The sequence below is a fragment of the Dermochelys coriacea genome, chromosome 6, assembly GCF_009764565.3.
Source record: "Dermochelys coriacea isolate rDerCor1 chromosome 6, rDerCor1.pri.v4, whole genome shotgun sequence".
Taxonomy (NCBI): Eukaryota; Metazoa; Chordata; order Testudines; family Dermochelyidae; genus Dermochelys; species Dermochelys coriacea.
In genome coordinates this window covers 19527897-19553921 of record NC_050073.1, presented here as the reverse complement: position 1 = coordinate 19553921, position 26025 = coordinate 19527897, and the positions used below count along the sequence as shown (strand labels likewise).

The 26025-nt window shown below is 41.3% G+C and overlaps 1 protein-coding gene across 2 annotated transcripts in view; it reads left to right on the top strand.

The window, feature by feature from the left end:
- LOC119857807 (toll interacting protein) overlaps positions 1–26025 on the top strand; it is a 55499-nt gene that overhangs the window by 11761 nt on the left and 17713 nt on the right. For both annotated transcript variants that reach the window (XM_038407237.2, XM_043517774.1), the window contains exons 2-5: positions 10945–11094; positions 13570–13752; positions 17778–17930; positions 19682–19772. In XM_038407237.2, coding sequence (XP_038263165.1) covers positions 10945–11094; positions 13570–13752; positions 17778–17930; positions 19682–19772 — 577 coding nt within the window. The remainder of the gene's footprint in view (positions 1–10944; positions 11095–13569; positions 13753–17777; positions 17931–19681; positions 19773–26025) is intronic.

Here is a 26025-nt window from a genome sequence, read left to right as displayed (position 1 = left end):
GTCTAAATTCTAGCCCTGTGACTGTGTTGCACTGTGGGAAAACTCTCCTGCCCACCCTGTTTCCTAACTCTGACAGTGCCATTGATGGAACTTAGGTGCCCATAAGGAGTACATAAGATGCATAATTAGCTCTTTTGGTGGCTGTTTCAGTAGAATGACTGCAATTTGAGAAGGCTTTATACCGAACTGCCATCCAATCTGCGAAATAGGTTCTCCATATCAAGGCTGAGTCACATCGGCTGGAAAATACCATGTGCACCTGTTCTGGAGATAATTAGGATGTCCGTCTCCAGGGCCATCAAACTATTAAAATTAAACTTTGCAATTTGAAATTTTTAAAATGATCAATGAAGGTATTTTTTGTTTTGGTTGTTTTTTAATTTATTTTTTCTTTGTTTTGAAGAATGACATAAATTGTAGGTTTCGGAGGAAACACCCAGAACCAATCTGGCTGCTGCTGGCTGCAAAGCAGTCAAGTGCATCCCCCGGCACCCCCAGGGATCCTTTCTGCCCGTGCAGTAGCTGCAGGGATAAGGAAATCCCCAGGAGGTGGGGGAGGGGGGAGTTTTGGGACTGACTCGCACTCACTGTCCTCACAGTGCATGTAGCCTCAAGTTAGAGTTACCACCTGGCTAATATTTGTCCGGCCTGCCTGTATTTTTGTACGAATTCACCAGTTGCCAGAAAAATAATTTAATCTGCTAGGTTTTTTTATGTGGGTTTAAAGATTTGCATTATCAGGATACACTATTAAAAGTTTCTGTATCCAGCCAAAGATGCTGCAGTGTTCCAACTTCTGCAGTTTAAGAGATAACAGATCAAAATTGTTGAAAATACAGTAGCTGTATGCTCACCAACAGTCAAGTGCACTGCACGTGTGTAAGAGAGAGGGTTTGAGTCAGGCAAGAGTGAGGAGAATGGGATGTTATCAGTCTTATCTATATGTGTTATCTCTTTAGATACAATAAGTGCTGTTGAAGGGGGGGGTTGTGGAGTTGCTTTGAGGTTGTGGGGGGCTTTTCTTGTGGCAGGGGGGTGCCTTTTTGCATTTCAAAGGTGGTAACCCTAGCCCCAAGGAGGGTAGATGGGGCCCAGGAACAGAGAGCAGAATGGCACCAAGCGGTTGCCCTGCAGGGAAGGCGAGTGGCAGAACTCCCAGCTCAGCGTGGCAGGGAGAGGGATGACCCCCCCCAACATCGAGGCAGCCCAGAGCTTCCTCCTGCCAGTCAGCTTTGCTCCCTGTTCTGGGCAAACTCTGCACAGAAACAAGGAGGAGCAGGAGCCGCAGGAAGCTGTGGGAAGTTATTTGGGTTGGCTCCTACTCACTGTCCTGACAGTGCATGCAGCCCCAGGCAGAGCAAGGGGCACCAGCGAGCAGAGCAGGGACCAAGTGGCTACCCTACAGGGTGTGGGAGCAGTTGTACTGAGCCGGGAGCTCTGCTCCGTTCTCCAGCCCTTGCTCCCAGGCCCCCTCTGCTTTCCGTGGGACTGCCTGTGCAGGGGTGCCTGGGCACCAAAATTTGGTTCTGCTTTTATGATCAGGAAGCAGTTTCCTTTGCAAAAATCGTATTAGTCTCCATTGAAAATCCTGCAGGCTCTTTGATAGTGTGCTTGGAAACGATTAACAGAGATCCGAGCAGCTCCCCTTGGCAAAGAGAGGTGTGGCTTCCGTTAGCAACAGAGTGCAATAGACTGCAACACAAATTGTCAGCATAGAGAGGACTAAGGAAATTGCTGTAAGGAAGTCTGGGATATATCCGGAGGACTTCTGGGACCTGAGTGCACGTGGGAAAGCAATAGGGCTCAGATCCTAGTCCCAGCTTAACATGGGCTTGGACCCTTCAAGTCTAGTACAGCTGGAGTTTGTTGGAGGTTGTGGAACATACTTAAGGAGAAGGAAATCGGCTGGTGGGGGTGTGACAGGTGTCCCAGGGAAGCCAACTGAGGTTACTCAATTAGGGTGAACTTTAAAGAATGGGGCAGACAATCCCCAAAACTGGTGGATATTCCAATACTAAGATTTACCAACTCAGCACAAAAGAGCTTCTTGTAATACCTTACTGGTTACCCAGAAGCCGCCAACACAGTTCCCTTAAAGTAACCCAGCCTCAGGCCTCCACCTAGACACCTAAATAAAATAGGAGGATTAATGAAAATCTTATTCATCATAAAAAATGTTCTACCAATCCCAAAGGATTGGACACGTTAATGAATATTCCATATCTTGCCCAAATACACGCTTGCAGCCAATTCTTGTTAACTAAACTAAAACGTATTAAAAAGAGAATTGGTTAAAAGATCAGTATAACATACAGACACAAGCACAATTCTTGAGGTTCAGATTCAGCTTTGTAGATGCAAAGAGTTCTTTCAGAAATAATTCATAGGTTACAGTCCAGTGTTTATATAGAGGTATTTATGGTCCAGTCAGGAATGGGATCTCAGTCCTTATGGTTTAGGCTTTCCCTGCATGAAGCCTCAAGCAGATCTGATATGACAGGAGCAGGACCCAAGCCATTTTTTTATACAACTTCAGGCCTTCCTTGACAGCTCAGAATCCTTTGGCGAACAATAGGCACTCGTGGGGACCTTGAAGTGGGCCCATTTTCTAAGCATCGCTGGTGATTATGCGTACAGATTAATATAAGGCAATTGCCTGTTTTTCCATCGTTCACAGATAATTTGCTATAGGTTTCCAAGAGATGAATATAGTGATATCGTATGTTTACAGTTAATTTAAATGTTAAGATGTCCTTTTGATCTCTGAATTAACAGAATACACCATAGACAGGGACTGTTTGATTACATTGTTGTCTACCAATATATATGATAATATCTTGAAGGGTTGAATTTGAGCCATTTATCCTGTGGGATGCCTAACCCTTTCTGGTCATGTTGTCAAGGGGGATTGCTAGAAATGGAAGGTCTGGACAGTGCGGAAAGTTTCATTCCATACCAACAAACACATTTCTCGGAGACTGTAAATTTGCTATTTTGTTTTGTAGTGGAATTGAATTAAGCCTTCTCAATACCAGGCGGTGAATAATCCTGTCTGAGCTATGAGTTGGTTGTTTTTGTGTGTGGGGGTGGGGTTTTTTTTGGTTGCAACTCACCTTTCAGCTGAAAAGGGTTGAGTTGATGTTAGCTTGTGTTTGTTTGTTTTTTTTTAGGCTGATTGTGTTTTTCTTTTTGAACAATTTTAACTTCAGATTTTCTGTTTTACCCCTTTCTACGAGGGTTTTCACTGCATTTGTTTGTTTTCAACCTGCTAAAATATTTGTTTGGCATTGGAGAGGGAAAGAATTCCAGGGACAACAGTTTGTCGCCTTTACTTGGGGCCCACTCTTCAGGAAAGCATTTGGACTATTGCCTCCATTGCAGGGCCCAAAATAATAGCTCCCAGGTACAGAGCAGGTAGGAAGCACTTAGAGACCATGAAGGTATGACCATGAGTTGGTTGAGTTCAGGATCCTGACGCAGGGAAGAAAGGTAAGCAGCAGGATACGGACCCTGGACTTCAGGAAAGAAGACTTTGACTCCCTCAGGGAACAGATGGCCAGGATCCCCTGGGGGACTAACATGAAAGGGAAGGGAGTCCAGGAGAGCTGGCTGTATTTCAAGGAATCCCTGTTGAGGTTACAGGGACAAACCATCCCGATGAGTCGAAAGAATAGTAAATATGGCAGGCGACCAGCTTGGCTTAATGGTGAAATCCTAGCGGATCTTAAACATAAAAAAGAAGCTTACAAGAAGTGGAAGGTTGGACATATGACCAGGGAAGAGTATAAAAATATTGCTCGGGCATGTAGGAAAGATATCAGGAGGGCCAAATCGCACCTGGAGCTGCAGCTAGCAAGAGATGTCAAGAGTAACAAGAAGGGTTTCTTCAGGTATGTTGGCAACAAGAAGAAAGCCAAGGAAAGTGTGGGCCCCTTACTGAATGAGGGAGGCAAGCTAGTGACAGAGGATGTGGAAAAAGCTAATGTACTCAATGCTTTTTTTGCCTCTGTTTTCACTAACAAGGTCAGCTCCCAGACTGCTGTGCTGGGCATCACAAAATGGGGAAGAGATGGCCAGCCCTCTGTAGAGATAGAGGTGGTTAGGGACTATTTAGAAAAGCTGGACGTGCACAAGTCCATGGGGCCGGACGAATTGCATCCGAGAGTGCTGAGGGAATTGGCGGCTGTGATTGCAGAGCCCTTGGCCATTATCTTTGAAAACTCGTGGCGAACGGGGGAAGTCCCGGATGACTGGAAAAAGGCTAATGTAGTGCCCATCTTTAAAAAAGGGAAGAAGGAGGATCCTGGGAACTACAGGCCGGTCAGCCTCACCTCAGTCCCTGGAAAAATCATGGAGCAGGTCCTCAAAGAATCAATCCTGAAGCACTTAGAGGAGAGGAAAGTGATCAGGAACAGTCAGCATGGATTCACCAAGGGAAGGTCATGCCTGACTAATCTAATCGCCTTTTATGATGAGATTACTGGTTCTGTGGATGAAGGGAAAGCAGTGGATGTATTGTTTCTTGACTTTAGCAAAGCTTTTGACACGGTCTCCCACAGCATTCTTGTCAGCAAGTTAAGGAAGTATGGGCTGGATGAATGCACTATAAGGTGGGTAGAAAGCTGGCTAGATTGTCGGGCTCAACGGGTAGTGATCAATGGCTCCATGTCTAGTTGGCAGCCGGTGTCAAGTGGAGTGCCCCAGGGGTCGGTCCTGGGGCCCGTTTTGTTCAATATCTTCATAAATGATCTGGAGGATGGTGTGGATTGCACTCTCAGCAAATTTGCGGATGATACTAAACTGGGAGGAGTGGTAGATACGCTGGAGGGGAGGGATAGGATACAGAAGGACCTAGACAAATTGGAAGATTGGGCCAAAAGAAATCTTATGAGGTTCAATAAGGATAAGTGCAGGGTCCTGCACTTAGGATGGAAGAATCCAATGCACCGCTACAGACTAGGGACCGAATGGCTCGGCAGCAGTTCTGCGGAAAAGGACCTAGGGGTGACAGTGGACGAGAAGCTGGATATGAGTCAGCAGTGTGCCCTTGTTGCCAAGAAGGCCAATGGCATTTTGGGATGTATAAGTAGGGGCATAGCGAGCAGATCGAGGGACGTGATCGTTCCCCTCTATTCGACACTGGTGAGGCCTCATCTGGAGTACTGTGTCCAGTTTTGGGCCCCACACTACAAGAAGGATGTGGATAAATTGGAAAGAGTACAGCGAAGGGCAACAAAAATGATTAGGGGTCTAGAGCACATGACTTATGAGGAGAGGCTGAGGGAGCTGGGATTGTTTAGTCTGCAGAAGAGAAGAATGAGGGGGGATTTGATAGCTGCTTTCAACTACCTGAAAGGGGGTTTCAAAGAGGATGGCTCTAGACTGTTCTCAATGGTAGCAGATGACAGAACGAGGAGTAATGGTCTCAAGTTGCAATGGGGGAGGTTTAGATTGGATATTAGGAAAAACTTTTTCACTAAGAGGGTGGTGAAACACTGGAATGCGTTACCTAGGGAGGTGGTAGAATCTCCTTCCTTAGAGGTTTTTAAGGTCAGGCTTGACAAAGCCCTGGCTAGGATGATTTAACTGGGACTTGGTCCTGCTTTGAGCAGGGGGTTGGACTAGATGACCTTCTGGGGTCCCTTCCAACCCTGATATTCTATGATTCTATGATTCTACACAGTAAGCATCACAAGCTTCAGCATCTGTTTCACAAGCCTGCCTGGGGAACGTGGTTGCATACTCAATTGCCAGCCCATGCAAAAGTCCACAATGTTTTGTCTCCATGCTGTTTTTAGTGTACTAGCTAGATTAAGGCTAGTGTGGGTATGCCTACTTGAGCTGAAGATTGCAGCTTAGATGTACCCTTAGTGGCATTTGACAAACTTGATAGTGAAATGCCTCCTTAGACTGTACAGGGTCACTAAATGCTGTGGTGAAGTTATTTCTCTGCAAGTCATCTTTAAAAACGATGGTCGTGGCACAGATACCTCAAAATGTAACATTCTTCTGAACCCTGTTTTCCTACACTCCTTTATGGATACGAAACCTGGGTGGCCTATCGACAGCACCTCAAGAGTCTGGAGAGGTACCACCCACGATGCCTCTGGAGTATCCTTTGCATCAGGTGGGAAGATCGCTGCACTAATTCCAGCATCCTCCCTGAAAACAATGTCACCAGCATTGAAACAATGATTCTCATGCACCAACTCTGTTGGGTTGGACATTGTGTGCAGATGCCAGGCTCTTGCCTCCCAAAACAAGTTGTCCTACTCTCAGCTCAACCATGGTCAGAGCTCTCACGGTGGTCAGAGGAAACAGACTTTCTGTGCGTCTTTGTAGTATCTCAAGAAAACTGATGGGGTTCCAGGATTGGACTCCTGAGTCATCTCAGGACCCATGTATAAATCTGTCATAGAGATCATCCTCGAATCGAGGGTGTGACGGTGCACCCCATAAGGCTTTGTGGAAATTTTGACTGTATATATGACGTATGCCATGTAACGTATCTATGTAAAGGTTATGATCTACTGAATATATTCATCCTATTTGTATGCATGTGTCATTCTTATATTTGAAGTTATGAATATTGGCTGTATACTTGTTTGGTTTTAAATAGCCTTAGTAAGGCATTTGGTCAGCTTCTTTAGAAGGGAATTAAGTGCCCAATCAAGAAGCACTTAACGCACAATGGATCTTGGAAGGCTCCAATCCACATAAGAAGTCCACATGAGGACGTTCAAAGTAGCATGTGGACAATGGCTGCTGCCTGTAAAAACTGAGTCATGCATGGACATGTGACTTGCCCATGGGACTCCAAAACTCCATCTTGGAGCTGGACTTTGCATAGGAGAGAGGAGGGGGTCTCCACCCACAAGAGAGTTTATTTAAACCCCTGGGAGACCCCTCCATTTGGTCTTCAGCTGGCTCAAGAGAGAGCCTCTCCACCCCCCAAGGATACCTGAAAGAAACTGGAACAAAGGATAGTAACTATGGTGTGAGGGATTGCTGGGTGCAGACTAAGAGACTAGTCTGTAAAAGGAAGCTTACTGGAATTCCTCTGAGGGCGAGGTTTTTATCTGTATTCAGTTTTCTTACTGTATTAGACAGACTTGCGTGTTCTATTTTATTTTGGTTGGTAATTCACTTTTTTCTGTCTGTTACTACTTGGAATCACTTAAATCCTACTTTCGGTATTTAATAAAATCACTTTTTACTTAATATATACGCTTGATTAATTAATAATACATGGGGGGCAAACAGCTGTGCATATCTCTATATAAGTGTTATAGAGGGTGAACAATTTATGAATTTACCCTGTATAAGTTTTATACAGGGTAAAACGGATTTATTTGGGGTTTGGACGCCATTGGGAGTTGAGCATCTGAGTGTTAAAGACAGGAATGCTTCTTAAGCTGCTTTCAATTAAACCTACAGCTGTTAGGGGACGTGGTTCAGACCTGAGTCTGGGTTTGCAGCAGGCTAGCAGGTCTGGCTCAAACCAGGCAGGGCACTGAAGTCCCAAGCTGGGAGGGCAGGGAAAGCAAGGGCAGAAGTAGTCTTGGCACATCAGTTGGCAACCCCAAGGGAGTTTCTGTGATGTAACCTATCACAGAGAGATCACTGATGATATATAAATCTTTTTATTTTAAAAAGATAATAGGGCTACTTAAAGGTATGGTCAGGACCTGAGCAACCCCTTTTGGCCTGGCGTGATACTACAGGTGTGCCCCACCTATAACTTCCTTAAGTGGAGCAGCAACAGATTGCAATTGAACAGCCCAGGGGCAAGGAGAAGCGGACAACCACTAACCAGATGCTACGTAACTTAAGGCTTCAGGCCCCAGATATAGTCCCATACTGACAGTCCACACCTAAGTCTCTGAATCAGGTTAGACTTGTATCCAGATACCTCGGGAGCAACTGCCACCCACTACTTCTCGTCCTTGTTCTGCTTCCTGTTACTGTTATCCCTAGGCTGCAGTGGTAGGCTCCAGCCTGGTTTTTAAAGGGTTAGTACCTTTCCCCATGCACGCACACGTGGGCTGTTATAGTTCATGGTTAAGGTTATTATGTCATGAAAGTCACAGAATCCAGTGACTTCCATTGACCTCCATGACACTTTTTGCCCCAGAGCTAGAGCTCCCAGCCAGTCCCGTACCCGCAGCTGCCAGCCCCAACCCTGATGGGGGGGACCCTGCAGCTGCCCAACCACGGCAGGGGGCTGGTGGACACAGGATTCTGTGTCTGGGCAGCTGCGGGGACTCCCCACTGCCTGCTGGCTGGGAAGCTGGTGGACCCCTCAGAGCTGCCCAGACGCCGCAGTGAGGGCGAGGGTACCCTGTAGCTCCCACACCTGCAGCAGTGAGGGACAGGGGAGCCCTAGCAGCAGTGGTTGCTGAACCTGCCTACCCCTTTTGTCAAGGATATTTTTATGAAAGTCAGGGACAGGTCATGGGTTTCTGTGAAATTTTTATTTATTGCTGGTGACCTGTCTATGACTTTTGCTAAAAATATTCGTGACAAACTGGGCTTCATTCATGGTGCTTTACAAATTCTACACTTTGATATAGGCTCTTGGTACTAGAAAAACTGACTCTGGAACTAGGATGTGAACTTTCATATTGTTGTGTTAAGGGTCAAATAGCAATTATATAAATATTTAAAATGGATTATCTACTTTTACATTGAAGCTGACTAAACAAGTATTTGAAGTACACCATTATTCTTTGCATATTTTGGGACTAATTCAGCCAAGAAATAACTGTCACTTTTGGCCTTAAAAGATCTGAATAAATTCACAGAAACTAAATATTCAAAGCTTCTACAATATAAGACACAGGGCAGTTTTTCGGTTAGTTTTGAGTTTGGGCCTGGCACAAAACAAAAACAATGTTGATTGTATTAGGTTTATTAATTGAAACAAAAGCTGTCCATGATCACATTTTATCAATGAACACTGGCAACTGAGATGTCTTTACAGCAGATTTTAAATACCACGTTTGCATTCTGCAATTCTTAACTTAAATTGGCAACATGTAGATGGACGTTCAGGTAGTCTTCCTTACCCCTTGCTTTTTCAATACATTTCAATCCTGACCTGCTGCCCCTACTGTTCCTGAGATCCTGACAGTCTTGTTTAGGAGCGTCGGCTCTTGCCAAATTACTTTTCATAGTATCTACGAGGTATAGCAGCTATATCTTAAGAAAGCTTGTAATTCTCTAACTGTAGCTTAAAGATGTTCTAATTTTCTCCAATAAGACATTGTAGATAAGCATTTGCAAGAATGATGACGTTGCTCATTTTTGTGGGCTACTTCTGAGTGTCACCTTTGTCGGGATCTGTAATGCTCTGTAGAAAACGGAGCAATGTGTATAGAATGTTTTAAAATAGATTCAGGGTCTTTAGTGCACAATTCATATTATAAATATACAAACATTTTTGCCTTTGTAGACTGATAGAGGCTCTTTTACCCATTTCTATTCACTTTTTAAGTTGCTCCATTTGCTTAGTGGGCTAATTGACACAAGTGGGATAATGTAACACTTTAGTCAAGAGTCTGTTAACATGTTTAACTTGATCCTTATATTCTGAGAGTGTTTATAATTTTGGCACAACTTTCTCTGAGCTGGGACTGGATTAAAAATGAGACTACCCCCCTCCCCCCCATCCCAAAATTAAAGCCAATGCTTAATGGGTTAGCCCGGTATAACTGTCCCTCAGGGATGTTCAGTATAGGTTTGTGCTGTAGATCTGGTCTAAATCTCCTGCTGTCCTCTGATTCTTTCCCCTTACAATACAAACATACTATAGTCTCTTTCATCTTAAAATCCATCCATGACCCCACTTGTCTTTTCAACTACTGTCCCTTCAACTACTGCCCCTTCTCTCTTTCATCTCTAAGGTTAATGAACATATTGTACAATTGCTGTTTGGAGTTAATCTCTTCCAGTTTCATCCTAGCCCCTCTCCAACCTGACTTCTTCCCCGTGCATGACTCTGACACTGTCCTAGCTAAAGCTCAGAACCAGCTCCATTTCTCATCCTCCTTGATGAGTCGTTCATCTTTGACACTGTTGACCATGGACTACTTGAAATCCTGTCCCCTTTTGACTTCTGTGAATCTGTAATCTCCTGGTTCTTCTCCAACCTCTAATTGCTCCTTCATTGTGTGTCCTTTGAAAGATCATTCTCATCTCCCCTTCCAATAGCTTTCTGTGAGGGTTCCACAGGGCTTTGTTCTTGGTCCCCTTCTCTTCTCCCTCTACATCTTATCTCTGGGTAATCTCATCCACAAACTAAATATCCACAAAACTATCTCATTATCCACCTTTAAATCTCACCTCAAACATCTCCTTTGCCAAGATGGCTACAAAAAAAACTCGGCAATGAGTAGGCTGATTGGTGTTCAGTCACCACTGCTTATCGTGCTGGTCAATATTGTCTTCTTTCCTTGTAGTTCCCCCATCTGTCTGTATCCATTGGTTGTCTTGTCTCTTATTTAGATTGTAAGCTTATTGGGGCAGACGCAAATTTTTTTTTTTTGTTCTGAGTTTGTGCAGCAGCTAGTATAATGGTGTCCTAGTCCATGACTAGGGCTCTTAGGGAATACTGTTTGTATTACCATAGTACCTATCTTTCAGGCGTAATTTAAAAGCAAACTTTTAAAATGTGTGATGTGATTTAAATGAAAATATTATCCGCACCCTTCATAACTCAGTACTGATGTCCAAAGACCTGCATCATAATGCCATTATAGGTTTCTCCTAAGCATAGTTCATGCAAATTTACCACTTTGTTCATGCTACCAAAATTAGAATAAAATCATGCTGAAGTGACTTAGTGGCCATTTCTTTAAGTTTTCCTTCCTCCATTTCTTGTTACAGAACCTTTTACTAGTGGAAATGAGCTATAAATTAGAATCTGATTTGTTTGTTCTACAGGTGTATATTGGTGAGCTTCCTCAGGATTTCCTACGTATCACCCCAACACAGCAGCAGCAGCAGATCCAATTGGATGCACAGGCAGCTCAACAGTTACAGTATGGAGGACCGATGGGCACAGTGGGCAGACTCAGCATCACTGTAGTACAGGTATGATTTGTAGCTCTCTTCTAATACATTTGTTAATCTGCTATATCTTCTACCCGTGGCCACCTGAGATCTGGTGCTGAAATTGACGTTGCTACACTAATTGGATAACATAGTTTCCACTAAGTGGCTCTGTGTATTGTCTCTCCTTATGAAATAGGACCTGCACACACAGTTCCTAGCAGTGTTTACATACTAATTGCACAGCATTAACTGTAATGCGTTTACATACTAATTGCCCAGCATTAACTGTAATGCATAGTACTACAGTTTTCCTATTTAAAATTTCTCATCAGTATTTACTATTTTGTCCACGTACAGTAATTGAGTGGACATGTGCTTTGTCACTGGGTTACTAAACCACCAGGAGCAGTAGCTTCCGTAACATCTTTTGGGCAGAAGCTTTTTTTCATCCTGGAATAAGATCGGTTATGAGGGTGTAAAATAAGATACTGTATGACTGCAACTGCAGCTTATAATATTGGTCCTTCCTTAGTGTAGTTGGGGCTGAAGTAGATGACCCCTTGAGATCCCTTCCAGGCCTATGTGTCTGATTCTATTTTTTTATATATAGATATAGATACAGATTAAAAAAATAATATAGTACTATATCAGTACAATACCTCTTCCTTTCTTATTGTATTGTTTTAAATGTTTTAATGTTCAAAGTGAGAAGTTTCAGTACTCCAGGGACATTCCCTGGATAACTTCTGCATCATCTTAGCCTTCTAAGCTTTCCTAGAGATTGAAACTTCCAGAGTGTATATGCAACTGTACCAAGATGTAGGAGCCTCACATCTGATCAGCTAGTTATAAAACTCCTTAGTGTAGATGAGGCTCGGGCACTACATGAGCTATATGACAGTTTTTATGTGGTGGCAGGGAATTCCAAATTACCTATTAGAGGCCAGAGAAACAAAGCCTATAAGCCACAAATGAATTTTGGACTCCCATTTTGTTTGAGTGCTGCTGGTTTTCTTGAGATTAAATTCCCTGGGTGGGGACTATATCTTAAATAAACACAATACAATTCTAATACAATGCACAGGGTGAATTTATTTTAGAGTGGATGGGATTTAATTTACAAGAAATACAAGTGTTACAACACTTCTTTGTGGCACTGTTACACAAACTCTTAGCTGTTATTAAGGTGGATTGATTTAAATCAGTAAACTGGAAAACTTCATTTAAATCATTGACTTTAATTGTGTGTTTTCATTTGTATTTTTCAGTTATTTTCCTAAAGAGAGCTTGATTCTCATTGGTTGGTAATCATTAAAACATGTTGGTTTGCCACTAAATATAGTAGGGCTGTCAAGCGATTTAAAAAAAGTAATCATGATTAATCGCAGTTTTAATGACACTGTTAAACAATAATAGAATACAATTTTTTTGATTTCTATATTTTCAAATATATTGATTTCAATTACAACAGAATACAAAATGTACAGTGCTCACTTTATATTTATTACAAATATTTGCACTGTAAAAAAATGAACAAAAGAAATAGTATTTCAGTTCACCTCATACAAGTATTGTAGTGCAATCTCTTTATCATGAAAGTTGAATTTACAAATGTAGAATTATAATTTTTACATAACTCCCTTCAGCTGAGTGAGCCCTTGTTTGCAAAGGAGGGTGGATTTTACCTTGGGGATTGGACATGCAGCCAGAGAGGAGAGGCTGGTGCAGGGGGACTGAACTCACCAGGCCCCTGTTCTCTGTGGCAGTGTTTCTCAATCTTTGTGCTGGCGATCCTATTGGGACTTAAAACAAACAAACAAAAAACCTCTCTCCCACCCCCCTCCAAAAAATAAAAAAAATTGTGACCTCCCCCATACCTTCAGCCCTGGGGGATGCAGGGCTCTGGGGCTCCCATGGCCCCCTCCACACCTCCCTTCCCACCCAGAGGTATGTGATTAATGTTAAAAAAAAATCAATGTGTTAATTTCGTTTTCAGTCAATTGCAGGTGTTAACTGCAATTGACAGTCGTCAAATATAGCCTTTACACTAAATTTGGTGCTTTTTGCTAACCACATTTATTTAGGCAGTTGTATAGCTTATCCTAGAATCATAGCATCAGAGAAACGTAGGGCTGGAAATGACCTTGACTTCAAGTCCAGCCCACTACACTAAGGCAGGACCAAGTAAACATAGACTATCCGTGACTGGTGTTTGTCCAGCCTGTAAAAACCTCTTATGATGGGGATTTCACAACCTCCCTTGGAAAGCCTATTCCAGAGCTAGAAAGATGTTTTTCCTAATATCTAACCTAACTCTGCCTTGTTCTACCCCTGAGGATTGCTTTTTTTATTTGAGCCTCTGCCCACATCATAGGTGGGCCCAGTCAGTATCTCCTTTTGATTGTGACAGACTTCTTCTAAACTAATGTAGTTTCATCTCTTAAGAATTAATAAAGAAAATGGCAAACTTAATTTTTTTATTTTCTTCTTTATTCCATTTTGGTTTCTTCCCAGGCAAAACTGGCAAAGAACTATGGTATGACTCGCATGGATCCATACTGTCGCGTACGGCTTGGCTATGCTGTGTATGAAACTCCTACAGCACATAATGGAGCCAAAAACCCACGCTGGAACAAAGTTATTCAGTGCACTGTTCCCCCGGGTGTGGACTCTTTCTATCTTGAGATATTTGATGAGGTTAGAATTTTATTTTTGCTTTGCTGATTTGAGGTTGGTGAGGGACCTTACAAAGCTGGACTGAGGTGACGTAGCCCAGTGATGTATACCAGCACCTGGAATGTTTCGGGGTTTTTTTGTTTGTTTTTTGGTGGGTGGATCACACTTTCACATTTCTTTTCAACCACAACAGGTAGAGGTACTGTCTCTAATGAGAGCTGAGATTCTGATATAATTGTAGGAGTTCTGGAGGGATGACATAGGGGTTCTGAGAAGGTTATGTTAGCCTTAAAATCAAGCGGTTTCTGAATACTCTAATGCTAATCTACAGTGCAGTATGTGAGGAGCATTCTTTTATTCTGTTCTTTATACTAAAAATAGGCTGCTCATGCAGTTCTTTGGGAGATAATGTTGCAAGACTTTTCAAATCCGATTATAGCTTTAATCCAAAATGTAAGAGTTTTGGTGACAGTAAATTAGTTAAATGTAAAATAATCTTTGTAGACAAATTTGAATTAAAAAAATTATTCCGTTAAGGGGTTCTAGTGACTAAAATTCATTTTACATGATTATGAGCCAGAATCCTAGGTTCACATCACATTCTCTCCTTGCAGCTATAATTTCCTCCTGGTTCTTTCTGCAGCTGCCACTTCCCACTTCACTCACTGAATATTGTTTCCTCCCAGCTCCTCTCTGCTGCTTGTACTTACTATCCTTGGTGTCTAAAACTTTCCATGCTGCTCCTGGTGCTTGTGTGGGAGAGACAGTAGCATTAGAAAGCTATCTATAATGGTAACGTGTTAGAATCTTGTACCTTACAGGTATAAAATCACATCTTTGCGGTTTTCATAGTTTTCAAGGTTTTTCTTTCAGTATAATTGTCTTATGTCAAGGTGGCCAATCTTCTGGCTATCAAGTGCTGGATAGTGTACTTTGGAACCCTAAACTACTCAAACTCCTGAATGATCATGGTAGAGTACCAGGGTTCTCAATGAATAGATGCCACCGGTGTCTCCTTTGAGAGGAATCTGCCATCCTACCTAAATAATCTGACCAGCAGTGAAGAAATCATTCCTTTACACAAGAGACCTCACACACTGTCTTCCCTTTTCTGAGCAAACTATCGAGAAGCAAAACCTTCTGTTCTGTTGGTATCCTGGATTCCTCTGTTAGGGTTCAAGACTTGACATGGTACTTAACTCTTGTTCTAGTGGATGGTCACCTGCCCACGGATGAGGAAGTACATCTGTACTCAACTTACTGGATCTCTGACATTTGATATTGTTGATGACCAAATTACTCCTGTCCTGGTCTCAAGAAGCTGCAGAGCCAAACGGAAACACAGTGAAATGGCTTAGGTCCTTCCTCCTTGGACTGAATCCAGAGGAATATTAGTGGGCATTTGATCATCTCCAGGGCTTTCCATCTGCAGAATTCAATAAGGTTTAATTCTCTCCCCTCATGTTATTCAACATCTGTATGAAATCATTAGGAAAGCTCTCATTTACACCAAATGTAAATAGGTACATTTCTCAGTACATAAGTGAAATTGGCTGCCTACAAAGCAGGTGTCTTAATCTGGAACCCAGACAAGACTAAGGTGGTGCTGGTGGGAGAACTAGCTTACTTTTGTAGTATGTGCCACTATCAAGGGCATTTTTCCTTCAGAATAAGTTGGATGCCTAGATAACCACAGACAAATAACTGGTGACCCTATAGGACTTGGACCTGACTGTGGTGGTCTGTGCATTCATGACTTCCTGCCTTGATTACTGAAATTTGTTAGATGTAGAAATGAAATCACATTCCCTTAAAAAGCTTCATCTGGTTTCAAAAAAATGCAGTAGCCCATCTACTTAACAGAATTGTTCACTTTGAACGTGTGCTTCACTGTCTGCGCTGACAGCCTCTTGAATAAAAAAAAAAATAATTTTCATGGGAGATGTATTCCTTTGGAACAATGGCTCTGTGGTGGATATGTGGAAGCTTGTGATTGCAGGAGACAGAACTTTCACAGGAGCTGGACCTGTGGAACTCACTCCCACAAGAGAAATGACCAACATCCTCACTAATAATTCAACAACTACACACATCTCATTTCTGCCTAGTTCACCCTCAGTTTCTCCACACAGGCCCATGCATGTGCACACAAGAGAATCCCTACAAACTAATCAAGGTTTATCTTTTGCATTCTAGGAATGAAAAATATGTATTTTCTATCTTTAGATATTTGATAGGTGTTCACATACTGTGGTATTAGGAATCGTAAAAAAGATGTGGATACATATATGGTGAACGAATAGAGATAATCACCAGTGAATCAAAGCATATGCTTCTTTAAAAAGGAGGCAGTGTTGGTAGGCTCTCTAACTTTTTGTATTACTTACATGTTTTCTGCCCTCACACAAGTTTTTCTGCAGCTCTACCAGCAGTAGAAAGTGGTAAGGAAATATTCTACTCTAGCAAATGTATCTAGTGCTGGTTTTAGTAAGTCTATTTTGGTTTAGAGACTCATAACCAAACAGGTATTTCCACATCTGATTTTTATCTAGTCTACCTTACTGCCATTGTGTGATTGCTCCTTACAGTATGTTTTTCATTGCTTTTGTCCAGTTTTGGGTTAAATATGTCAAGCAATTGGGCTTTCACTGCTTCCTGTTTGGAAGATTAATTTTGTCCTCTCGCCAAAGAAAATTGATGTGAACAGTCAAGGCATTCAAAAGTAAAGCTGGTTTTTCTGGGGGTGGATTTGGAGGCTTCACTTCAGGATTCCAACTGTAGAGAACAATTTTCTGTGCAACAGAGTTGGCAACTTCCCAAGAAAAATTAATTGAGGATGGTGCAGGTAAATACCATCTTAAACCCAGTTTAAACCTGGAAATTGGGAAAAATAATTGCATCAGTGTCCTGCAAGTTCAGCAACCATAGAACAAATCTTTTCAAACTGGATACATCCATTCAAAAGTGAGGAATAGGGTCCGTCTATCCATTACATCAAAGTTGGTCTGCTGCTGCCAAATGCTGCGAAACCAAAGGGCCCTGGACTGCTAGTCTGCAACTCTGCATGCTTCTGATTGTTTAATGCTTCAAGCCTACAACTCTGCCTTGTTGTTTTCTATAGTGGAATGTTTTTGACTCTTGTTTATATAATATTGAAAACTGAAATGAGTCATGACATGTATAACTTCCTCAGGAAAATACCAAACCAAAATATATTGTCATACATTCTGATCTATATTATAATGACTATATTAGTATTGTGCCTACTGCAGTTTACTTTGTATCTGAATAGTCCTAAATTAATCTCTGAATCTATTGCCTTATGTAACCACAATTTGAATATGTAACTAAAACTAAATGCAATGTGTTGTGCATTAACAAAACAATTTGAAAAATAGGAAATGCCTTAAGCTGGGACTAACTAGTTTAATCCTGGACTGTAAAAAACATCTCTGGTAAATGCCAGGTTATCTTTGCTGTCTAAAGTGCAAAATTTTTTCCCCTCAAGTTGGTTTCCAGTTTTATGTAGTTTGGATCCTTTAGTGAGGATAAATGGGTGGCTAGTAGTTCAAAATAGCAATAGTTCAACTAGAGGCATTCAGATCGATCAGCATTTGAGAACCTACAATATATATCACTTTGGAGCTGCTGTCAATGCAGTCCATACTGATGCTAATATTGTATTTCTTTAGCACATTCCATCTGTGGATATGAAAGTAAAAAGCTTTCTCTGGCTGCCCTGTCACAACTCCCCACGCTGAAAAGCCATAGTCCCTCTTTTTTAAAAAGGTACTTAGCCGTATTCTTGCTGGAATACAATATTCAGTAGGGAAAAATCTTGGCAGGGAATATTGGCTGAACAACCTAGTGTTTAATTTCTCCTGTCCAAGTTGTGTTGCAAAGGATGGCTTAAAACTGAAATGGGTAAAATGTGACACTGAGACTTGAGTTCAAAGAAAGTTAATCAGAAATCGTGTTCAGGAATTTTTTTTTGAAGGCTGTGAGTTTGATCAGTATTGAAATATTTTAATTCTAATGCCTTTCAGCGAGCCTTTTCAATGGATGACCGCATCGCCTGGACACACATTACTATTCCTGAGTCTCTGAAACAAGGAAAGGTGGAGGATGAGTGGTATAGCCTGAGTGGAAGGCAGGGTGATGACAAAGAAGGAATGATTAACCTGGTCATGTCGTATACGGTAAGCCAGATGCGTTTTTGCCCTCAGGATATGGAGGGTGGCTTTCTTAGGAATAGGAACAAAGGAGAAGTCTGACATGGTTTTACTGAGCTGTTCTATTATGTTTTGTCATGTTGATTTTATATTGTTGAAGACTATTGACGTAGTTATTAGTTAATATTTTAACTGTTCTATCAATAAACACTACCATTCTTCTCAGTGAGATAGCTGGATGTTGCACTTGCTGTATAGCATGTTATGCTAAAAGGTGGGCACACCATGAGTTGAAAGAAGAAAAATGGTATCCAGATTCTCTGAGGCTCTTCATATTTCCTGATTTTCCAAAAAGACAAGTCCTCATGCTGTTTTGTCTACAGCTGAAGTTTAGTTTTTCCAACTGTGTGAAACTGTTGCTGCTTGTATAACAATATAACCCTTCACTCTTGCAAGCTTTCTAAGTAAGCTGAATTGTAGTATTCCTGATTGAGTAGGCTTAACTAATCATTCTCCACTTCGATCACCATCAAAGTGTTTTGAGTGCTCCTATAATGACTAGTTTTAATCTTTAGGGTTGAAGGCATAGACAGCTCAAAATTCACAATGAACTTTTACTTTCACAAGGAAGACTGTAGGTTTTATATTACAAGCACAAGAGTAAAGACAGATGTTGCAGATCAGATTAATGCTCAACTGGAGACTTTCAAATTTCATAACTTCAAAAGTAGTACAAGGCTAAGAATAGGTTAAAAGAACCTTTTGCGAGGGGAAGATGCTGGGAAATCTTTGTGTTGGAAAAATTAGATGGCTTTTGGTCCAGAAGGCACTCTTCAGATGGGAGGGCTTTACTGCTTGTAAAGTGGTGGAACTACTCTTAAGTACTACTAATTGGGGAGTAAGGGTGGTAGAACTTAACCAAGAAGCACTCTGCAAACTCAGGACCAACTTGATCCTGGGTTTGACTTGTTCAGAACCTTGGGATCCAAATTCTTTTTATTGATCATGACAGATTCCACCATGTTTACAAACAGTTTAGATCACTAAAGGTAGGTATTGAATGATTTAAGCACTGCTTGCAAAAATTGCCAATTAGAAAAGAGAAAAAATAACTGAACAAGATCGGAGAGCTCAAGGAGCCTTGGACGACATTAACCTTTAAAACACTATGCAAGATGCAGTACACCCCCTTGTGGACATGCATAATATGATTTTTATCTTTATTAGTGAGAATATTAGTATTAATGGAAGTTGTAGAGTGTCTAAATTGAGACTGCTTTAAACCAAATATTCACATTCTTTGGCTCATCTAAATTAATCCAGCTCGGCTCACTTGATTTTGAGAAAGTGCTTCCCTTTTTAATAGTAATGGATTAAAGCTCTTTATACAGAATTTACTCTATTGTAAAAACTTTACCATTTATGAAATGAAACAGAATTCATGAACAGATATATAGACGTTTGGAAATTCAGATTATTTCCTACTTCTTACAAATGAATACCTTATTTTTTTTTTCTGGGAATTGTTACAAAAAGCTAGCTTAGTTTGACATGGCTTCCTGGATTATAGATTCATTCCTTCAAATGGCAATTCATTTTGAGTACTCACATTGACTTCCTGAAAAGTGATGTTAATATGTATTATTGCCAACAAACTGTGTGCTGTACTAGTCAATGTAAAGTGACTAGCAAGACTTGAAGGTTTTGCTCAAATGCATTGTCAACTTTAGTTGTGTTTTTAACTGATTTTTTTTTCCTGTCATCTATTTGGTATTAAGTCCATACCAGCTGCCATGATGATGCAGCCGCAGCCAGTGGTCCTGATGCCCACAGTATACCAGCAAGGAGTTGGATATGTACCTATTGCAGGTATGTTCTCCATCCTTCCTTAAGGGTTTTGGAAAATTATTTTGGAGGTCTGAAGGAATAACTACTGAATTTCTCTTGTGTTATGTGTACCGGGAGGTTGGCAGTGTCTGTTATATGGTCCTTTCTCAACTGTGTAATGTTGAGGGGGAGAGGGAAGGCAAGAGAGCAACCAAACCCAAATAGGGAGTCAGTCAGCTTTTGGTCTACGTGATTTACATTGCGTTAACTAAAGATGTGATTTGTAAGCTGGGTTAGTTAAATCAGTGCAAAAGGCTTATTTAGGTTTAAACCAAGACTACTCTACACGAGTTATCCCGGAATAAGGAAGAGTATGAATTTAAAGCAGAATAGCTCTTCCAGAATAACTCCATACATAGACAAGCTCTAAATAGATTAGAAATCTGTTTAACTTAAACTGAAATACAATTGTCTGAATATTGTGTATAAACAATACTACTTTGTTGTGTGGACAAGGCCTTAGGCTGGCACAGAGGAAACTCCCATCTTCATATGTTGGACAGGTTGTCAGTACCATAGGCAAGATTCGGACTGAGAGTCTAAAAAGTGGTGGTGTGCTACACAGTCCCAGAGTAGCAGGATGTTCCTGCAGTGACATAGTTAATGCTGTTGTTGAAGTCATCCATTAAAGCTTAAGATTTAGTGCCTTTGAAATGAATTGGGGAAGTTCACACCTCTCTCATTGCTCTATATTTGTCTGTGCATACTCGTTTAGGTAGTGCTTGCATCAATTCAATTTCATCTATAATGCTTAGTCGCTTTTTTTAAATTAGTTTAAATTCTGTGGAAATTCAGAGGCTGCCAGAGAAATACTAAGATAGTATGCTGGCTACTACCAGCCCAAATGGATCCCTTACCTGAACCCACCAGAGATTGGGAGCATCATGGAGATCACTTGCATTGGAGGTTAAGGAAGGGGGGGGTGCTCTCTATTCCAAATTCCCATTTCTCATTCTAGAATATGGCCAAGGGAAGTAGGAAGGTGTAATGGGAATTCCCAAGGCACTGTGGTGCGGGGGAGGAATCTTCCCCATAGGCCACAGCAGAGCTGCTCTGCAACTTGGGAATCTTGCCACAGGACTTAAGTAGTTTCCTTTGTGTTTGTGCTCATGTTCCTAAGAGGATTTGTCAGTGGATCTATATGGCAGCAGATCAACTGGTCCCCAACTTCCTTCTCCACAGTGGTGTACAGGAAGCTTCCATGGATCTGGGATCTGTTACTCAGGGAGTCCTGGCTCCTGTAGACTCCCCAAATCCTCTCTTGTATAGCAGAACTGCACCACTTCTACTCTGTTGGCAGGGTCTTCTGTGTTCACAGAGGGACAGAATCTATCCATGAGTGCACTTCTTTGCAATAGCATGCAGAAGAAAGTTATTTAAAATGGCAGCCCAGAATACATAAGTTGCTGAAGACCAACTTTTTCTTCAGAGGGTTTAGCAGACTTCCTCTGCTGAAATTCACTGCACTATTGTACACAACTGGGACAATGAGAGCGCCTATACTTAGAAGCAGAGGCCCTTTATTTTTGTAAAAAAGTAGTAAAATCAATTATAGACTGTGAAATTGCCTTTCAAACTTCAGAAGCAGCACTATATTATTTAATAGGCTTTTTGTGGTATTTTATTTCTCACATGACATGGTGTTTAAAAGCTTCATTCTGGTATAATATGGACATGAATTGAGGTGCAGTAGCTACTCTAATATAGTGTCAGTATGTGTATGTCGAAGGGAAAGACTGAATTCAGTGTGAGTTTTTTGGTTTAAGTTTAATAAATGCATTCAAGTCCATGTGAATAAGTGACAGGATAGGGCATGATCACAGTACCAAAGGCTGAACCCAAATCTGATTCCAAACTCATTTTATTAGAGTTAATATGAAGCTTAAATTCAATCAGGAATCTGGGTTACCTGGCATGTGGAAGCAAATTTACTCCACAGTAATAATGTATGCAAGACCGTTGAAATAACTGCACACACAAAAAATTGAAGCATTAAACAGTGAGTGTACCTAGAGTTTTACACACTTTGTTGCTTCTGTAGTCCTAGTGCATAGTGCAGAGTCCAACAGGGACTCTGGCATTCCTCCACATCCTCCTTGTTCAGGAGCCCCCTGCAATACAATTCCCTCCCTCATGCTGGTGGCTCTGGCTCCCCCAAGCTGGGGCTCTTTGTTCACCACTACCTTCTCCTCCTTTCCACTTTCATTTTCTTTCTATCTTGAAAGTCTTTCAGGGCAGCAACATTTTTAAACTGTATGAGGAAATAAAAATGGGGAGGAGGAAGGGTATTGTTATGAAGCAATGTGTTTAATGGCTACCAGCAACTGGTTCTTAGCTCTGTAGACAACTAACGAAAGTGGCTGAAGCTGCTGGCACTGCTAACCAGATGCTGAAACTGCATGTGTGCCCCACTTCTTCCTTTCAGCTTTGATTTTTTTCCCCCACCAAAGTCAGTAGGGGTTCTGTCCACTGAGAGACCATTCTCTGAAATCTTAGAATTTATCAGTTGCAGTGTTCAAAAGTTGCTGTGTTACAGAGAAATGCCATTTAATTGTGTTTTAGACCTCATTTCACCAGCCAACTAACTGGTTTTGACTATAATTCATATACTCTGAAGTGTGATTCCATTATGATATAAACCAAATGCATATGTTCTTGCATTTTTCAATTAGAATTTAATATTTTTCTTGTAGCTTCAAAATCATTAATGTAATAAATACTTCATATACAGTATGAATTTCAGTGCTCCACAAACAAGAGGATGTGAATGTGTCCTGGGAGATTACAACTGAAGTCTGTACAGAATTTCTCAAACAGCTCTACAAAAAATTGCAATGCTAGCCTGTCTGGCCCAGTCCTATTGCATGTTGTAATAAAGACCATGCCTATACTAAGGGCATGTCTACGCTTATCTCCGGAGTGATCGATCCAACGGGTCGATTTATCGTGTCTAGTGAAGGCGCGATAAATCAGCTGCCGAGGCTGTCCCGTCGACTGTGGTACTCCACCGGAGCAAGAAGCGTAGGCGGAGTTGACGGGGGAGCATCAGCAGTCGACCTACCGCAGTGAAGACACTGCAATAAGTAGATCTCAGTACGTCGACTTCAGCGACATTATTCACGTAGCTGAAGTTGAGTAACTTAGATCGAGCTACCCCCCCCATAGTGTAGACCAGGCCCAAGAGTGCTCTGGCAGTGCTTAATTTGTAATGAAAGAGGTGCCAGGGCTCAAGCAATTTTTTTTACTTTCATAACTTATGTGGCAAGCCCAGAGATGCCAGGGCAATGTGCTGCCAAGTCCAGAGGTGCTGGGGCTCAACCCTGGCACAAATTATTCACTGAATACTGGTATACTATACTAGCCAAGTACTGGTGCAGATACAGCTATAGTGGCAAAGTTGTACTTTGCACTTGTGTAGTAAAACTAGCCTCTACCAACAAAACAAGTTATACCATTAAAAGCACAGGGGTGTGAACATATGTGGTCCCTGACCTGTATCAGCAGAAGTCTGTAGCCTAGACCTGACCTGAGACTCATTTTCACATGAAAACTTGGCTTTCTTCAGAGTTGAACGATTAGTGCTCTTCTGTAATCTGATGTGCACACCTAGTGTTGTCTGCCCCTTTCCACTTCAATTTAAAAATAGTTAAAAAAAAAAATCTTTTGAAGAACTTTTATTGGTGAAACCTCTTGTAAGCAGAAAAGTGCAGAAATCTGAGATTTAGTGCATATGACAGTATTTATTTCCTATATTAAATGTCGAATTTCCTAACTCATATTTGCATAGTACAGAAGTGTCCTTATCTGGTAACATACCTGTACTGGTATGGGTAGAGTAGCACAGTTGTTCCACAGCCATGGCATACTTATATGTAGTACTGTACTCATTACTGCTGCATTTGTTTTCAGAGTTAACTTGTTGCTTCAGTTATTACTGTGAATGAAAGTATTAGGAAATCCTGTTTCTCTACTTAAACAATTCTTTTTTTCAGACCATCATGAATTGCTTCCGTTATTTAACAAATGTGAGATTTTTCCCTTTTTTTTTTTTTTTTTAAGGACTCCAAAGGTGACTTAGAAGAAAATATTATGGACAGTTTAATAGTTTTTATTAAAGGCTTCTGATTTTTTGGGGGGGTTGAATTCCAAATCAACTTTTTTTTTTTTTTCAGCTCATTCTACACTGTTTGCACATGGCGTCTTTCCAGGTTTGCATATGATGATCTCTGGAATCCTGGACAGAATCTCAGAGTCAGAATAGTAGCAGAGAGATACTGAATGTAAAGAGAAAAGGAGTACTTGTGACACCTTAGAGACTAACAAATTTATTAGAGCATAAGCTTTCGTGAGCTACAGCTCCCTTCATCGGATGCATCCGATGAAGTGAGCTGTAGCTCACGAAAGCTTATGCTCTAATAAATTTTAGTCTCTAAGGTGCCACAAGTACTCCTTTTCTTTTTGCGAATATAGACTAACACGGCTGCTACTCTGAAACCTGAATGTAAAGAGTAATCGATATTCCAGTTGGTCACTTTGTTTTTAAAGTGACAGTAAACAAGCCTATTCAGTTATCTTTAGGATATTTGAGTGTTTAAAGCAATTCCTGGGAAATCCATTCTAAGCAGAGGATTTTCTGTGGAAATGATAGTGATAATGGCTCTGGCCAGTTCATAATCGGAAATTTAGTTTTTTTTTAAAATCCCTAAAAGCAAGCAGCGGAGATGGACATAAACAGAAGAATGATCCACAAAAGAAAACTTCAAGCATTGCCTGCATAGGATCCTCACTGAGGTGGTGTGTGAGCTTTGTCCTCTAGTACTGGTTATGTGGAGGAGCTGTCATCCAGGTGCCAGCTTCTGGAACTTCCTGTGGAATGGCTGGACACTGGAGAGTTAGTTCATAGTGCTGACTGTCTAACGCCACCTGCTCCTCTTCCTGACAATGGGTAGAGTTCCTTCACTGCCAGCTCTCTGCGTTGCTCTTTCTTCTGACTTTATTCTCTATTTGCAGAGGTCCAAGTAGGAAACCACCTATAGCTCATTTTCATGGGTCAGCTGTACCACACGCTGGAGAAGAGAGTTCTGTGGCCCAGGGGCTCCAGAGATCAATTTCTGTTCTCCAGAATACAATTAAAGCTCCTCCTGGAGTCCCTTCCCCTCTAGTGCTATCTACTTGTCTCAACTCTAGATGATACTGTAAACCTACTGATGGCTACACTTTGGAATCCCTCAGCTTTTTGGACAACTCAAGGGGTGAAGCAGCATACCCTTATTGACCATTACCATCTTCCTTCTGAGTGATGATGTTTGTAAGTTCAGTTTCATCTGCAGTGTAGTAACAAGGAAAGAGTTGCTAGAATGACATTACCTCAGACCAGGAGGCCTTGCATGAAATAACTGGTTTATAGTGTTCAGTTCCATTTCACGTTTACTGAAGGGTGTTTTTTCCAGATTTTAAGAGAGATTACCATGTATAACTACAAGGGCGGAGCCTGCTTATTGCTTAAGGATATGACTGTCACAGTGGTCGACATTGTCACAGAATCTGTAAATTTTGCAACTTATATGGACCTTGCTGCTGCACATCAACAGTTTTAGTTCACTTTGATCAGCTGCTATGCATTAACTGTTTGTTAGTTTGCTTTGACCTAGTCCTGTTTCAAACAGGACTAGCTCAAAGTGAACTAATGAACTGTTAATGCATGGCAGCACAGTCCACAAGGTCACCATGACCATATCATGAAATTCTGTTTTTTACCATTAACACTGCTGTAAATTATGCATAATTTTACCATATCATCATCATCCATACTTATGGTAGAAGTCTATGATTTTTGGATTGGTGTGTCCATTACAGCAGTCACATAGTTCTGAATCTCCTAGGGATAGACAATATTGTTTTTAAAATATCCCCACAGGAGGTCTTCATTAACTGGAGCCAGGTATTTCTCTAATACCACAGCATGTTAGAGATGATGGGAACATCACCCGTGGAGCTGTAGAACTGCATTTTGGATTCATCGGGTTTTGTACTCTGGCCTGCTAGAACTTCCAATCTTTTTTTCTCTGCTCAGTTTGTCAAATATCCTGACCCAGAAGATTTAACATCCTGATTTGAGCTCTTTGCCTAGTGGTTGGCTAATTGAACAGTTTAGATTTGAATTTGAAAAGACCAGAAAATTCTACTTGAAAGGAGGAAATATTCCACCCAAAAATTCATATTCTGTGACATGGAC